The sequence below is a fragment of the Colletotrichum acutatum genome (assembly GCF_030867785.1).
Source record: "Colletotrichum acutatum strain CBS 112980 chromosome Unknown BDZ83scaffold_73, whole genome shotgun sequence".
Taxonomy (NCBI): domain Eukaryota; kingdom Fungi; phylum Ascomycota; class Sordariomycetes; order Glomerellales; family Glomerellaceae; genus Colletotrichum; species Colletotrichum acutatum.
Genome location: NW_026849067.1, coordinates 180315 through 194813, shown reverse-complemented (window position 1 = coordinate 194813; position 14499 = coordinate 180315). Strand labels below are relative to the sequence as shown.

Genomic DNA, 14499 nt, shown 5'->3' with positions numbered 1-14499 from the left:
ACTGGGGTGAATTAATGTTGTGAGACAGGGAGATCCCCTACTTGAGCTTCAACCCAGCTTGCTTGTAAATGAGCGGCCAGTAATTGAATCGACAATTGGTCGCAAGCCTTTCTCTACGCGGCCTCAAGAGGTCGGCAATAGTGTTTGCATTACCCTTATTGCACCTAACTGCGATCAAATTGCGGTCTCTGGAACACTAAGCACCTCGCTCAAGCCTATGGCTTGTGAAGCATTGGAAAGACAATAATGAGAGTAGTTGTAATTCTCTTCTACATAAAACACAGAGCAATTTGCCATGAGCTGTGACAACACAGCAATGCTTCATTCACCGCTTGGCTATCCGTACTCCGTAAGGGTATGTAGCCAATTCTCGGCCCAAATGCTTCTCAATGTGCTACGCCTCTCGGTTGTGCTCCATCCTTCCGTGAAGCACCGCCCGCGAGCCCAGCCACATCCATACCTTGCTTGGTGTCAATGAGGTGGGTGTGGGTGCGGGTGTGGTGGTGGTGCATCAGATTGAACGCCTATTGTAATGTGTAATGTAACTCAGCACCAACACTCGCTGCAGATGGACAACTCATCGGCGGCCTCGACGAGCCCAAAACTCTTCTCTGCGGTGTGACCTGTTTCGAGTGATCTTGATCTTGACACGAATTGCAACTGAGCCACGGAGCCAAGTTGAATATTGTAAGTCTGCGCCATTGATAGCTCTGGATGCCTCCCCCCTCTCTGTCTCGTATGTTCTACTTATCCTCTCTTTCTACGTCACTGACTTTCATCTCCAGCACGCATGGCATTGCTTAGATCTCATTTCCCACAGTGTCAATATGCCCCGCCCCCAAACGGCGAGGCGAAGAAGTTTGGGTTTTGATGGCGGCGATCGCCTGGCGGTCCTCCTGCAAATCACCATCCACGCTTGCCAAGCTATTCGTCAAGGTCAAGTGAAGCTTAGATCCCGCTCACCGCGCCTCTCCGTTCAACTCTGGCCCTTGACCAGGCTCTTGCGATACCTACCCACGTAAAGCTCTTCCAGCCCAGACCAGCCTGGGTGCCCCCATGCCTCCTCATTCTTCCCCGAATGTTCTACGAACACGAGAACATAGCGCGGACACTCTTTACTCGCATCCATCCCGCGCTGGGCCTCTGGCCCGTGTCTTAGTCTAGATCTCCCACACACCCAATCCCGGCCGCCAGTAGTTGCTCTATTCGTACACTTCCCCCATCAAAGTCTTTCGTTTCCGAGTTGACAGCCATGCAACTAACCCTGGTCCCACCCGCCAACATCTGCCCTCTCCAGTCAGCCCGCCTGCATATCTACCACACTAAGTAATGACAACCTGCCCTTCCTCTGAAAGAAGCGGGCGTCTGTCTGATGTCTCATCCCTGCACGTCTATCTCCCGGAAACTATCCCAGATCCACGCGAGTGGCAAAACTACTTGGCGATGCAATGGAAGCTTCGAAAAAGTTACCCAAGCTCCCTCCATGCGCGACTGTTCTGGCCAGTACCAACCAGGATCAACCCTCCCCTTGTCCCCAATCTTCCGTCTTTTTCCAGATGCATTTTCGCTATCCCGATTTCTACCCTTCAACATTGCTGTCAAGCATTATTGCCGGCAGTCTAGTCATTCTTTAGGTCGGGAAGGGAGGTCGTCGCTCATTACCAGCCAATGCTTCAATGTTTACGTTCCTAATCCAACGTTCCCATGACAGTCTCTACCGTCAAGTGACTGCGGAGCTAGGCCACTTCCCTGTCGCTCATATTCAGTATTCTCCATAGCATCACAGCCATGCTCTAGTGTATGGCCGCTCCATTATTTCCGATTGTAATTCCTAACCATTCCCTTTCAATCCTAATTCCACCATGATACTCGGTGCCCCTGGGTCTAGTTTCTTCACAATGCCAACTTGCATTGTTTCGAAAAGGATTTACTATGATGTGTTTTGTCCACTTTCTCGTGGTTTGTACTTGCAGCGGGCGGTACAGCTGCCTATTCCCAAGTGCAAGCTGAACGACCTCTCACTTACATCCTTTCATATATATAATAAGGCCATCTGTTGGGTTGCCGTGTGGTTCTCAAGGCCAGGCCAAACCAACATCATCTTCACGATCCTAACAACCAACATCTACCTATCTTGCACATTTGTCACCACTCTCATCATACCCGCCCCTCCACAACGCAATATGTCAGGATCTAGCTACTATCAGCGTCCCGCTCCGAGGTACGACGGCTAATCTCTCCCCCCCTCCCCCTTGCACCTTGTAAGACCGATCCTAATGCCTGCCAGCTACTCTCAATATTCCACGTCTGCAAACACCGGCGGGCAGAGACGCGATACATCTGCCAACCAAGCACCATATACTACCACAAGCTACTCATGCTCATCCGACCCGATGGAGAGATTCTGGGTCACGGGCCAGTCGTCAACCAGGCCCAATCGTGTAGCCGGACAGATGGAGCAATGGAATAGGGAATGGAGTTCAGCGAGTCGTCGCTGATAGGACCGGTCGGCTCTGCGAAGGAGTGTATGGGAGCTTCCCTGCCAGTCCTCCTTATGTTCTTTGTTGTATGATTAGTTTGCTCGATACCCACCTAGCATAGTATCTCACATTCTCTATCACCGTTCAAGAAATACTTATTCCCCGCAAAACATCCACCGTCCCTTGACTCACCCCCTCACCACCTCACATCGTCGCCGACCCAGGCCGCTGCAACGCCCCGGGAAAGCGCAAAAGCAAAAGCAAGCACTCGCAACAGTGTTTGAACTCCTCCACCTGGGCTCGAACCAGGGATCTCCCGATTAACAGTCGGACGCCTTAGCCAACTGGGCCATGGAGGATCGAGGTTGCCGGATGAGGCTCGTCAGCTGAGATGCGAGGTCTGGAGAGGCAGGTGTTTGCTAAGATCTCATGCTCAGTGTATTTGCTGGGGCTTGCACATCCGGATGACGGTCTGGCTTTTTGAGTGGCAGAAGAGACGAGATGGCAGAGGTCCCCTCATTGACTATTAGGTGGGAAACTTGGTCATAATCGGTTGACGTGGTTGACGGGGTTGATGGTGTTGACGGAGAAACAGGGCATAATGTATAGCCAGCTTAGTATTATATGTAAAGAGTTTTGCGCGAGCAATAGCATCACAAACATTGCATCAAGGGCCCTAGCGTTTCGACAGATCGGGTCTGCTATCCGGTGATCATACCCATATGAGACGGTATAGGGTGTGGTCCAGCAACAAATGCATTACTCAAATGATTCTGTGCCTGTGTATGAGCAATGAGCGCCATATTGGAACGGATGCAGTCTTGGTAAGCAAGACTAAGAAAGAGTCAACCTATGAGTACCTTAGCTAGAGCGCATTTGGTAGAAGAGCCTCAGAAGCACAGATCATCATAGATCCGATAACTTCAGGCTCTCAGCGACAAGGGGGCGATGTTGTATCCCGCATGTTGTATACCGAGTGGATTTACGTAGGGCTAGCTACCATGTCGGTTTTTGACCCGAGCTCACAAAATCGCCCGCCTGATTGTGGTCCACCTCACCGGGTCATCCCGTCTTCAAGTTCACGCTGCATATGGTGTAAGAAGCTCTGGCTAGGGTGAAGACGGGACAAAAGCCCGCCGGCAGTCACAGTCTCATCTGCACTGCGAAATCTTGGCGAACCGACTGAAACTCTCATCCGCAACAGAAAAGATGGGACGAGGCACCGACGACACCGATCCCTCCTCATAACGGTGTGGATGCGTAATGATATGGAAAAAGAGGGAACTATACCAGAACGCTTCCGAAGAGACCGAGATGACAGGTCTCATCTTTTTTCCGGACCCAAACTTCATGCTACGTCCCAAAGATCCGAGAAATCATGCAAAGCGGTCACGATGGCCCTTGAGAAGGCTAGACGGACGTATGGAATGGATATCTTTGTTTCCCTGGGAGAAACCATTTAGCTCGATCCGGAACGTGAAGGTCGCGCCAGGCGGCGGACCGTCGATTTTACCCCGCCAGCGCACGAACCGGCAGCGAGACACAGCTTCACTCACGGTCTCATCACCTCATTTCAACTCATCTTACCTCTTCAACTCCACAATTGGGTATTATTCATTTGAAGCTCTAGCATCGTTACACCAGATCGTTATCTAGTTTCCATTGAAATCACACGTTAAGAGATTGGCTCTTCAACCTTAGAGGTACCTGAGTCTCGGAGTCGTTGCCCTCTAGTCAACAGAGAACATCGAGAGCGAGGACCCCGGTCCTTGCATGAACCACCAACATGGCCCAAACAAGCCAGCGAAGGAAGCGCCAGGCAGAGGAGGATGAAGAGGAACATCAAGAAACACCTTTCAAAAGAAGTCGCGCGGAGGATATTTCCTACTTCCAATGGCTATGGACACCACCCCGGTCGCCATCACGGAAAACCTCCTCATCGGGTCTATGGAGTCACTCCGTCCCAGACGGCCTATTCCTCACCCGTCATGATGCGCCCCGTTCCTTTTCTTTACCCCCGGAATCCACATCAAGACGGCCCCGTCGCCGGGGCGCCATCTCTGTGACATCTTCGTCACCCAGCGAGATGGATCGACACCTCGCGCGGCAACTCCAGCAGCAGATCGCCGTCCTCCGAATCAAAGCAGCGGAGAGCCAGCAGCAAGCACAAGACGAGGATTGCTGTGAAGATGACGGCGATGGTGAGGACAATATGCACAACGAAAGGGACGTTGATCATCTACGACCCGAATTAGAGGCCGTGCAGATCGACGCTTCCCTATCGTCCATCCTGGGCATCGCGATAGACTTTGATCAAAAGCTTTGCCTCAGTTCCTCCGGTCGTTCGTCAGATACCACCTCTGGGCATCGAGGTAAGCGATCAGGCGTTTGAGCGAAACCCAAAGGATGGCGTCAACACACAAACACACGCACACACAATACCTGGGGAAATTTTGAGAGAGTGCAGGTGGCACGGGTGAGAGAATGTGAGAGAGAGGGAGAAATACAGAGTCACGTTCACCTGTCAACCGTCGATCAAACACAGCGGAGAGGGGGAACCAGTTCTCTAACAGAGTTGCATAGAAACCGGTTCGCCCGCAGGCGCGGATGCCGCAGCCTCCTCATCCTCTTCATTATCCTCCTCTCCCACGTGCTGCCGGCTCTGGGCATCGAATAAAGTCAACTCAGCGACCGGCGGAGATACGAGCCCGACTACATGGCAACACACCCTCGTCAACACCTGCGGTAACAGTAGTTGATGCAGAAAAGGTGTCGGCAACGATGGTCTATTGTGGAGGCGGCCTCGAACTTGAGACCAAACTCTCTGTTGCCAAGCTTCGATCCAAACACCAGCAAGACACACAGACGCCACACCACCCTCGCTCTCACTTGTCTTAAGGCGGAAGAAGGCGGGCGATTACTGACAACCTCCGTCTCTTCTCTTGCATGAATGTCAGACTGTAATAACACATTTGTGTATTATACTTCAAGTAAAAATATGAATGTTTGGGTATCATGACCCTGAAGAATAGATAATAGAACAGTGTAGTAACGAACGTTACTCAGAGATTTCTGAGCGCATTAAAAAGTTTCCGTTCCTTTTCTGATGCCTGTCATTTGATAGTTTGAAAACCACCGTCTGTGACTCTCCCTCGCGCGTGCCTATAGGCCAACCACTCTCACCTCACGGGCGGAGGCGGCGAATTTGACCTCGCAAATGGCCAGTTTGGATCCTTCTCCCCTGTCGGACTGTCTGCCAGGTCTCCAAACGGACTCACGGTCTGCGTACGTCTCAGCCAGTTCTTCGTACCCTCCCCAAACTCATCGCTTTCCTCGTCCACCCTGTCCAGCTTTTCATTGTTTGCCGGAGCCTGTGCCTGTGCTTGTACCGATGCAGGCGGTGGGCCTGTACCTGGATTTATCATGAGAGGAGGGGGAGCATCCTTCTCACGATCTCGCGCAGGGGCCGGGGTGGCAGGCAACGACGTCGCCGGCGGGCCATCCCTAGACCTTGGCGGGAATAGAGAATAGGGCGGCTTCTTGGGGGAAGGCGGCACCGGCCTTCTCGACACCGACTGCTCCCTCTGTACAGTGCCCATGCCCATCTGCGGCGCGGTACTGCTCACAAAGGTTGTCTGTCGAGAAAAGTTGGGCTGTCCATCGCCGAAATCACTGACCGCGTACCCCATGCCTCCAGATGACCCCGTCGTACGTGCTGTTTCTGGACGAGTCGGTGATATTGGACGCTTCACATCTTGCGGATAGCCGTTGTTCATAGCCAGTGCGTTGGTCGTCATGAGAGTGTTCTGCTTTGGGTAACTGATCTCACGACGGAGCTCCCGTGCCGTCTGATCCTTGCGCTTGTTACGCCGGTAACGAGTAAAGATGTAGAAGCCTAGTATAGTGAGAAGAGATGAGCCGATGATGGCTCCTACGACGGCGAGAGCCGCCTGTGTGACCGAAACCGCGGCACCTTGTGCTTGTGATACACGAAGATTTGCATCGTCCTGTATATAATGTTAGAGATCTGAATGTCACACGGCCGCGTGCCTACGAAAGAATCACGTACCCTCGCAGCTTGAATCTGCTGCTGTGCCTGCTGCTGAGCATTCGATATAGCCGCACTGGCGGACTGCGTCGCAACAGCAATGGCTTGTGCAGCACTGGCGCTGGCACTGGCTTGGATGCTCGCAAGTTGAGAAGCCAGCTGCGTTTGTGCACTCGCCGTGACCATGGCAAAGTTGTCTGCGACCTGCTTGCTCGCACTCTCCTTGGCCGCATTCTGGGCGTTGAGGATGCCCTCCTTAGCGCTCGCTTGTGCCTGGACGACGGCGTTGTTGGCCGATATCGAGGCCCGAGTGGCCGCATCGTTGGCTTGCCTCGCCTGTTCCTCCGCCTGTCTCTGCCGGTCTCCGGCCTGCCTCACTTGATCGTTTGCTTGTTGAATAGCTTCCCTGGCGGACTGAGATGCCGAGGCAATGGCCTGCTGTGCTGATCGAGACGCCGAGTTGATGGCGTCAATGGGGTTGCCGATTACTTGTCGCCCGAAGAGAGCCGCTGGTGTTGGCACCGATAATACGACGCGGTCTTCGAGACGGGCCGGCTTGTTGTCGTCTGTTGATACCGTCGGCGGCAACACCCTCTTGCCCAATAAGTGATCGACCAGATCATGGCCTGCTCCTCTCCTCCTCCGTTGAGGTTCCGCCGGTGACCTGTGATTTCCTCCGTGCACCCATCTTGCTCTTCGCCCACTTCCTTCATCCGCCGCCGCGACCGCCGCCAACACAAGGGAGGCCAGAACACAGAGTAGTACTATTCGTGGGAGGCAAGCCTTCACCATGATTTCATTGTCGTCGAACTATGTGTTCCTCCTCTTCACCATATTCATATTTCCCGTAGCAGGTAGTCCGAACGAAAGAAACAAATCTCAAATCACCATTAACAAGAAGACGAATTATCAGCAAGAGTACTTCGAAACGAACTGAGAAAGAATAACACAAGAAAAAGACCAAGCCAGGAAAGGACAGGCTTCAGGCGGCCCGGTCAGCGGCCCTCGCCCATGTTATGGCCCATGAGCCCGCTTCGTCCTAACCGTCGAACAACAAGAGCCCCACGGCTTTCAGCCTACCTGGGCAACGCCGGCGCGGGTCGAGACTCGTTGGTCCCGTCTCTTCACCGATATCACATCCCAGATAATCCAGTCGGCTTATTTGGAGTATGGCCTGGAGAGGAGGGTTGAGAGACGGGGCCACTCGGCGGCTTCTTTCGTCACGATAGGAGCAGCCGCCGACTGGGGGAGATCAGATTAGCGCGCCACCGTCCCATCTTCTTATTCGGTCAGACGCTCAGAGCCCAGTTGGCTGTAATGCATGCATGGTTTCACAAGTGAATTTGGAAACAGCACACTGACAGAAACGACAGAAAAGTTTATGCCTGCAGTTAAGAGGCGTTTGTTGCGCCAGCGGCATCAACCTTCGGCTGCGTTCCGAGCTTGGTGCTGTCTCAAAAGCCAAAGTTGGACTGGATCCCTGGTCCGTTGAGGCTCCCAGGCGGAGGGGAATTACAATTGCGGGATCGTCTTCCAACAGCGTCGATCCTCAGGCTCCTTGGTGTCGCATATCCCTGTCCAGGGTCACTTGACTCGGACCCGGGAAGAAGTCAAGGTCGAAAGGTCGGGGTGGCCGGGGGAACCAAAAGGAACCGATGGCGACATCCATTACTTTGAATCGCCCGCCGACTGCCACCACACTGGATTGCCCTTGTTCAGGGTCTGCTTCCCCTCCAAGTTAGGCAAAGGCAACGAAAACTTATAAGCCAGCAGGGACAGACCTTCACTCGAAGTCCCAAGAACCGCATCAAGATTTCGGGAGCCGGCGAACTAACCGAAAAGAACGAGTCAACCAACGCGTGCCATAGCCGCTGACAGGTGTGTGCGCAATTTGCGTGTTTGTGTTTGTGAGAGCGTTGAGTAAGGTGGGTGTGGATGGATGGGGAGAAACATGTTGCGCGAGCGCGAGCGTGAAGGTCGTGGAAATCTGAAAACGTTCTTCACATTGACCATCTATATACCAGTGGGTGTCCCGGTCTTCTTTCTGTTCGTTCTCGATCATGTCGATCTGTGGGCACTTTGTGAGCAGCTCAACCAAAATCATCCAGCTGTGCGTGGATTGAATTCCTGGCTGTCTGGCCGTCCATGCAAAAAACTAACCATATCTCCCAACGCCAGCCATGCATCCATCCGTCGCGGAGGATATTCCCTATCCTTTAGCCTGAGGCCACCTTATTCTTCTTTTCTGATTTTGCGTGGTGTACCTGAGGAAATCCCAATACTTGTTGTGAGACCGAGCGTAAATGAGAACAAGGTCATGGTCCACCATTTGGCTCCAGCGTTTGTTTATAGCTTTTGTTGTTACAACCCATGTTTCTGTATTCCGCGGCGCCCGCAACCTGGCGGATGTTTCCAGGTTGGAAGCCGTACGGGACCTCGTGGGTGGGAGGAGACGCCTTTAAACGGGCAGCTTGAACTTCTTGCCCTTCATCACCTTGGTGTAGTAGATCCAGAAGAAGTCACTGTAAAGGACAGTTTGAATAATACCGGCGGTAATGGCGATCCAGTCAGCCTTGTGGTTCACCTCTGTGAAGTAGCGGTAGATCCAGTTAGGGATGTACAGGGCACGGTAAATGCCGAGGGCGAAGAGGTAGTGGGTGGTGATGGTCTCGGCCTCGCCAGTGCGCTGAAGCATGAAGAGCTGAGGCAAGATTGCAACAGCCTCAAGCCAGATGGAGAAGGTCCACGAGATCTCCCAGAAGGTGTAAGAGTAGGGGAAGATGATGGCCAGGGCGGCAGCTCCGCCGAGCAGATACTGGACGCGGAAGGTATCCTGGTTGGGGTCGTTGGTTGGCTTGTATGCGGTCGTCATCAGGTACACGATGTACCCTTGGGAAGAGATGAAGAGGATTTTGAAAATGAGGTTCCATAGACTAGAGGTCGTGAACAAGTCTGGGGGACAAACAAGCGCCGGTTAGCTCAGCTCAGGTCAATCATAGAGGGACGAGAAAACACAATGGAGCTTACCAAGGTACCTAGTGATGTAGACCAGAAAGTAAAGGGCTTGCGACTTGAAAGAAATACCAGAACAGCTCTGAGAAAGAGTTAGATAAGGGTCTCGGGAGTGACGACATGGTGGGAATCGCTCACGTTCAGCTGCACCATCTTGTGGAGGAGAATGCCGATACTGGCAAGGTGGGACAAGTCCCCTGCAAACCCATTATGTTAGTCCCCGGAGCAAACAGTGGTGGGATCGAGAAGTTTGACGAAACGTACCGGCAATGCGGAAGAGATTGAGCATCGTGACAAATTGGTTGCGGCGAGGCGATGGATCGCGATTCACAGTTTGGGGTGGGAGGGAGCTTTCAACTCAGAGGGAGCTTGGAGCTGCCAGTGACAGCGCGCGCGCGGCTTATCGGATGGTTGTAATCAAGCGGGTGCAAGTCGTCTTGCACGCCGACGGGTTTTCTTCGTCGTCGTCGAGTGTTCTTCGTGACGTGTCGTTTCGTTTGGGTTCGCGATGTTTTGGCGTCGTGACGTTGGAATTCTTGGGTTGCTGGGGAGGGAGCTTCAAGACTGCGTTTGGCACAGCTGGCAGCTTTTTTGGGTTTCCAGGAGGTCGAAAGGACACGAACGCGATTGAAAGCTCATTGGAAGCTGGAACCGAACACTCGAGCCACATAACCAAACACTAATACCGTAGGTACCTACTCCGTCCGGATACAGTGAATGGCCAGCGGCGGCCGTAGCAGTTGTCCGCCTTACCTAATCTAAGACATACGGAGTACATAGCATTCGCGGGGCAGGGCTTAGGTAAGGCACGCAATGGAGATGAGACACTTTGCGCTCTTTCGTTCCTGGAGACTAAGGCACCTACCCGCTGTGGGGTCCTTCAGCATGGTGCAGTACCTCAGAGTCGGATTGAGATGCTGAGGTAATCATCCATACAGCTCGAGGTACTTAGGTACCCACTTTCTTCGCTTAGGTAAGGTACTCAAAGCGGAACCCCCGAATCTGCGCTACGGGAATCGCGGACTCCACTTTTAAGTCCAGGCCGCTGCCCCGAACGCGACGGAGGTCGGGGAGTTCCCAGGTGCGCCAAGATGTGACGTATTACAAAGCTGCCTGCCTGACAAACCTCCGAGAGTCCCATCACGGGGTGGCCATCTGCGCCTCAACCCGCACTCGTTGTGTTTCCCAACATTTCCATGAGTGCTACCCACCTCTGTATATAGACGCACAACTTGGCACACTCCTTGCAACCCTGCACAAGTCTAACCTTACCCAGTACTTCCTTACTAGCAAAATATCAAGCCTTATAGACACAACAAACCCGACGATCGCCAATTCGAACCCGCACCAGCCATGGCCGAACCACACTCTTGCGAGTCCGACTACGACGACTCCGCCGACGAAGCCATCACCATCACACTCACCCATCGCAACACACCACACACGATCAAATTCCCCTCGGATGGAACAATCACCCACCTGTCCGAAGATGTCGAAGACACCCTCTCGATTCCCGCCTCGAATCAAAAGTTCATCGTCCCGAAACTCGGCCTCCTGAAACCCCCCTTCAAAGATCCCGACATGTCCCTCGTCGGCCTCCAGAACAAAAAGATCATGCTCATGGGCGTCGAGGCAAAAGAGGTCGCCTCCCTCCAGGCCGCGTCCGAGTTCGCCGCGAAACGAAACGCTGCCCGCAGCGCCGCCCGCAGACAGAACCGGCCCTCGAGGAGGCGAGACCAGGGGCGCGCGCAGGCGGACAGCACCTACACTTTCCTCTCCGTCCGGCCGTTGGTAGGCCTCCCGCGACCAGAGAGATCTCTGGCGCTTCTCGAGAAGCTGAAGGAGGACCCGGGCATCCGCGCCTCCATGCGCAAGCACAAGTTCAGCGTCGGCCTCTTAACGGAGATGGAGCCCCTATCCAATACGCAGTCCAACCATGAGGGGACGACTCGACTCCTCGGCCTGAATCGCAATAACGGAGAAGCCATCGAATTAAGGTTGAGGACGGATGCGCACGACGGCTACAGAAATTACAAGACCATTCGCAAAACGCTGTGCCATGAGCTGGCGCACAACGTACATAGCGACCACGATCGCAACTTTTGGGACCTGTGCCATCAGATCGAGCGCGAAGTTGATGCGGCGGACTGGAAGCATGGCGGACACACGGTCGGAGAGGGGTCTTCTTACTATGCGCCGGGACAAGACGAGGAGGAGGACGTTGAGGACCACGGCGGTTGGGAAGGCGGCGATTTCGTCGTGGGAGGAAGCGGTGGTGGCAACGCTGGTTTGAGTCGACGAGAGATATTGGCCAAGGCTGCAGAGGAAAGAGCCAAAAAGATGAACATGGAGAGGAGGGACGGCGGCAAGCCCGACTCTGGCTCATCGTCATAAAAAGGGTCTGCATGGTATTTGGAGCAGCATTGGAGCGTACGTATGGTGTTTGTGTTTCTTTGCTTTCTGGATTTAGCATTGCGCAGGCGTTGCGGTGGCTTGGAGATGGGACATGAATTGACCTCGCGGATCACGGAGTAGTTAGTCAACTCAATCACGATGAATGTCCGCTCTCAACACAGTTAGGTGCCCACAAGGTGCGTGCATTGTGATTCGTGTCATACCATTCCGCATGACTATCTGTACCCTTAATGCGACGGTGCATCTAAGGTAGTGACATCGGGCTACCCAGCGGGTGAGAATGCTGTTTGTTACTCGTACAAAATGCCGCCTTCTTCGTGAATGCTATGAAAGAAAAAAAAGAGAGAGTGACCTCGTCCGAGTGTCCTCCCGGTATGATATCCCTTTTCTAAAACGCCTTAATGCCATGCCTATGCCATGTCCGGAAACGCCGCCAATGCATGTAGGCGTACGGCGACGCCAATTGCTATCGCCCAAGTGCCCATGATTTTCTGCTTCCAAACGGAACAAAAAGAAAAAAGTCGTGTTCCGGCTTAGAACAGCCATCGCTCGGACTGATCCAAATTTGAATTATGCCGATTTGGTGTTCAGTGGAAGAAAACTCCGTTCAGCTATTGTTGCGTCTTGAGCCACTCCTTTTGCTCCGGCTCCCACTTGTGTCTGCGTATCGTGTTAGTCGTGAAAATAAGAGTCGGAATTCCGCCGCCAGCATCAAAGCTTATTTGGGGGTGAAAGCATGGATCCCAACGCAGATCTCTAAACTTACCCTTGCCATTCGGTAGTCACCAAGCTCTTGGTGCCATACTCCTCAGAAAGAATGCGCTCAAAGCTGTAGGGGATGGTGGCGGGAACACCCTCGAACTCGGTCTCGCGCATGGGGAAAAGGTCGGTGGTGCGGTAGCGGTGGTAGTTCTTACAACTCCAGACACCAGGCATTCCGGAGGGATCGCGCTCGGCAAGGCCAGTAATATCGATAAAGGCACCGTTGGCCATGTTGATCCAGCGTGCGTCAATGATGTTTTGGCCGTCGCCGCGGTCCTTGTCAGTGCCGTGGGGGTTGACGTCGAGCAGGTAGCGTTCCTTTCTGGCGTTGCCATCCTTGTCGGTCCAGTCGAAGTCGTGCTCGGTGCGGTTCAGGTTCTGCCCCATCCAGTACAGAGTCGCCGTCGAGACCTGAACATCGAGGTCGTAGTCCCAGGGCATGATCTTGCCGTTCCACCACCAACCCAGCAGCGTGCCGTGGGCAAGCCATGTCTCAACCTTGAGCTTCTTGGTTATGGTCAGGTACGAGCGGACGAGGTTGCGGAGAACAACCCGGTGGTCGTCGTAGCCCACTGCTTGCTTGAAATAACGGATATCGTAGTGGCCAAGCTCTTCGCCGCAGCAGGGCTCGTGGAAGTACTTGGTGTCCTCGCGCTTTTCGATGGCTGGCGGCGAGGATTGGCTGACATCTCTAGCTGCTTGAGGTGCCGCAAGAACAGTTGATGTGAGGCCCAGTACCGCGAGGGGGAAAGTAAGGTTGAAGCGCATCTTGGCCAGATGCGTTGTTGTATCACTTGAGCGGAATTCTTGATATCGAGTTTCAAGGAATGGATGATTAGTTGCTAACAATGACAGCAAAAACAATCCCAAATTCCAAAAATGGCGGGATGAAGTTGTTTGTCGAGTTTTCTGGAGGCCTCGTAATGCCAAGAAGTTGTCTTCGGGAGGTGGCCGATGCGAGGCAGGAAGGAGGTGAAGGTGGATATGACAGGAGCTAGAGGGGCCGGTGAATGTAGTTCGTTTGTTGACTGCCTCAAATCAAGTTCGACGAGGAGTAGCAGCGACTGGAATAAATGAAAGAAAGCGTGGAATAATCCCTTAGATTTCTGGAGTCGGCCAAAAACAGAGAGTTGACGGGGTTGTGGGTATCGTTAAAGTTGGTCAGGCGATGGCGGTATATAAAACGAGTTCCAGAGGACGGGACCGAGGGCGAGGGGAACTGATCAACTCTGAAGCAGAGGAAGAGATGGTGAAATTTGTTGCTGCAGGTGTTCAGACCGTGATGTCGAGGTCAGGTCTATGTCTATGTTACCGAAGGATGTCCAAACACGCAGATGCCAAGAAGTAAGAGGTAAGAGAAGAAGACCGGAGCGGACATTAGGGATGCGCAGCAGGGCAGGAGGAGGTGATATGTAAGTACATAGAATGGATGTGTGGGATGTGGATGGAGTGGGATTCGTGTATTCATACATGGGAGTGTGAGTGGGAGACTGGGCCAGAGGAGAGAGAGAGAGGCGTGTGGTGACGGGAGACGGGTGAGAGATGGAGGTGTGAGGGTGTGGGACTGGGCTTGTGGAGGGTGTGTGGTGATCCCGGTCATGGTATTAGTGCAGTATCCCGAGTCCCGCCATGGCAAAGAATCCCCACGCAGACCATGGAGCACCTATGGAAATGGATTTTTTGGAGGGTTTTTTTTTTGTCTCGCAGCTATTCGGTTTCTTTGCCAAGATGATAATGCTGCTACAGGCTCCAGTCTTTCCGAGGGGCCTCCTTTTTCACATT

The 14499-nt window shown here is 53.3% G+C and overlaps 6 protein-coding genes and 1 non-coding gene across 7 annotated transcripts; 3 read left to right on the top strand and 4 right to left on the bottom strand.

Annotated features, from left to right (window-relative positions):
• The first annotated feature begins 1743 nt into the window (after positions 1 to 1743).
• BDZ83DRAFT_412080 (uncharacterized protein) lies at positions 1744 to 2761 on the top strand. The gene is made up of 2 exons (XM_060502918.1): positions 1744 to 2221; positions 2288 to 2761. The coding sequence occupies exons 1-2, from the start codon at positions 1863 to 1865 to the stop codon at positions 2496 to 2498; spliced, it is 570 nt and encodes a 189-aa protein (XP_060362947.1). The 5' UTR covers positions 1744 to 1862; the 3' UTR covers positions 2499 to 2761.
• Positions 2762 to 2765: 4 nt separating this feature from the next.
• BDZ83DRAFT_t190 lies at positions 2766 to 2839 on the bottom strand. The gene has a single exon. It is a non-coding gene; the product is annotated as a tRNA-Asn (tRNA).
• Positions 2840 to 4049: 1210 nt separating this feature from the next.
• BDZ83DRAFT_412007 (uncharacterized protein) lies at positions 4050 to 4979 on the top strand. Its single transcript, XM_060502917.1, has one exon. It carries the CDS (start codon positions 4267 to 4269, stop codon positions 4870 to 4872), a length of 606 nt encoding a protein of 201 aa, XP_060362946.1. The 5' UTR covers positions 4050 to 4266; the 3' UTR covers positions 4873 to 4979.
• A 680-nt stretch (positions 4980 to 5659) lies between these two features.
• BDZ83DRAFT_582128 (uncharacterized protein) lies at positions 5660 to 7320 on the bottom strand (the record flags this gene model as incomplete). Its single annotated transcript, XM_060505525.1, has 2 exons — positions 5660 to 6487; positions 6550 to 7320. The coding sequence occupies 2 exons, from the start codon at positions 7318 to 7320 to the stop codon at positions 5660 to 5662; spliced, it is 1599 nt and encodes a 532-aa protein (XP_060362945.1).
• A 1183-nt stretch (positions 7321 to 8503) lies between these two features.
• Positions 8504 to 10186, bottom strand: BDZ83DRAFT_627999 (ER lumen protein retaining receptor). The gene is made up of 4 exons (XM_060508672.1): positions 9805 to 10186; positions 9679 to 9737; positions 9556 to 9622; positions 8504 to 9480 (listed from the first exon to the last, which is right to left on the bottom strand). The coding sequence occupies exons 1-4, from the start codon at positions 9827 to 9829 to the stop codon at positions 8987 to 8989; spliced, it is 645 nt and encodes a 214-aa protein (XP_060362944.1). The 5' UTR covers positions 9830 to 10186; the 3' UTR covers positions 8504 to 8986.
• Positions 10187 to 10893: 707 nt separating this feature from the next.
• BDZ83DRAFT_754030 (WLM domain-containing protein) lies at positions 10894 to 11934 on the top strand (the record flags this gene model as incomplete). The annotated part of the gene is made up of 1 exon (XM_060514427.1): positions 10894 to 11934. One exon carries the CDS (start codon positions 10894 to 10896, stop codon positions 11932 to 11934), a length of 1041 nt encoding a protein of 346 aa, XP_060362943.1.
• Positions 11935 to 12566: 632 nt separating this feature from the next.
• BDZ83DRAFT_653582 (LicD family-domain-containing protein) lies at positions 12567 to 13485 on the bottom strand (the record flags this gene model as incomplete). Its single annotated transcript, XM_060510630.1, has 2 exons — positions 12567 to 12615; positions 12722 to 13485. The coding sequence occupies 2 exons, from the start codon at positions 13483 to 13485 to the stop codon at positions 12567 to 12569; spliced, it is 813 nt and encodes a 270-aa protein (XP_060362942.1).
• Positions 13486 to 14499: the final 1014 nt, after the last annotated feature.

Coding starts and splice junctions, on each gene's coding strand:
- BDZ83DRAFT_627999 (XM_060508672.1), bottom strand. CDS start 9,829: ATGCTCAATCTCTTCCGCATTGCCG. Junction 9,738..9,804: donor CAATCTCTTCCGCATTGCCG/GTACGTTTCGTC, acceptor ATGGGTTTGCAG/GGGACTTGTCCCACCTTGCC. Junction 9,481..9,555: donor CTACATCACTAGGTACCTTG/GTAAGCTCCATT, acceptor TTTGTCCCCCAG/ACTTGTTCACGACCTCTAGT.
- BDZ83DRAFT_412007 (XM_060502917.1), top strand. CDS start 4,267: ATGGCCCAAACAAGCCAGCGAAGGAAGCGCCAGGCAGAGGAGGATGAA.
- BDZ83DRAFT_412080 (XM_060502918.1), top strand. CDS start 1,863: ATGATACTCGGTGCCCCTGGGTCTAGTTTCTTCACAATGCCAACTTGC. Junction 2,222..2,287: donor TATCAGCGTCCCGCTCCGAG/GTACGACGGCTA, acceptor AATGCCTGCCAG/CTACTCTCAATATTCCACGT.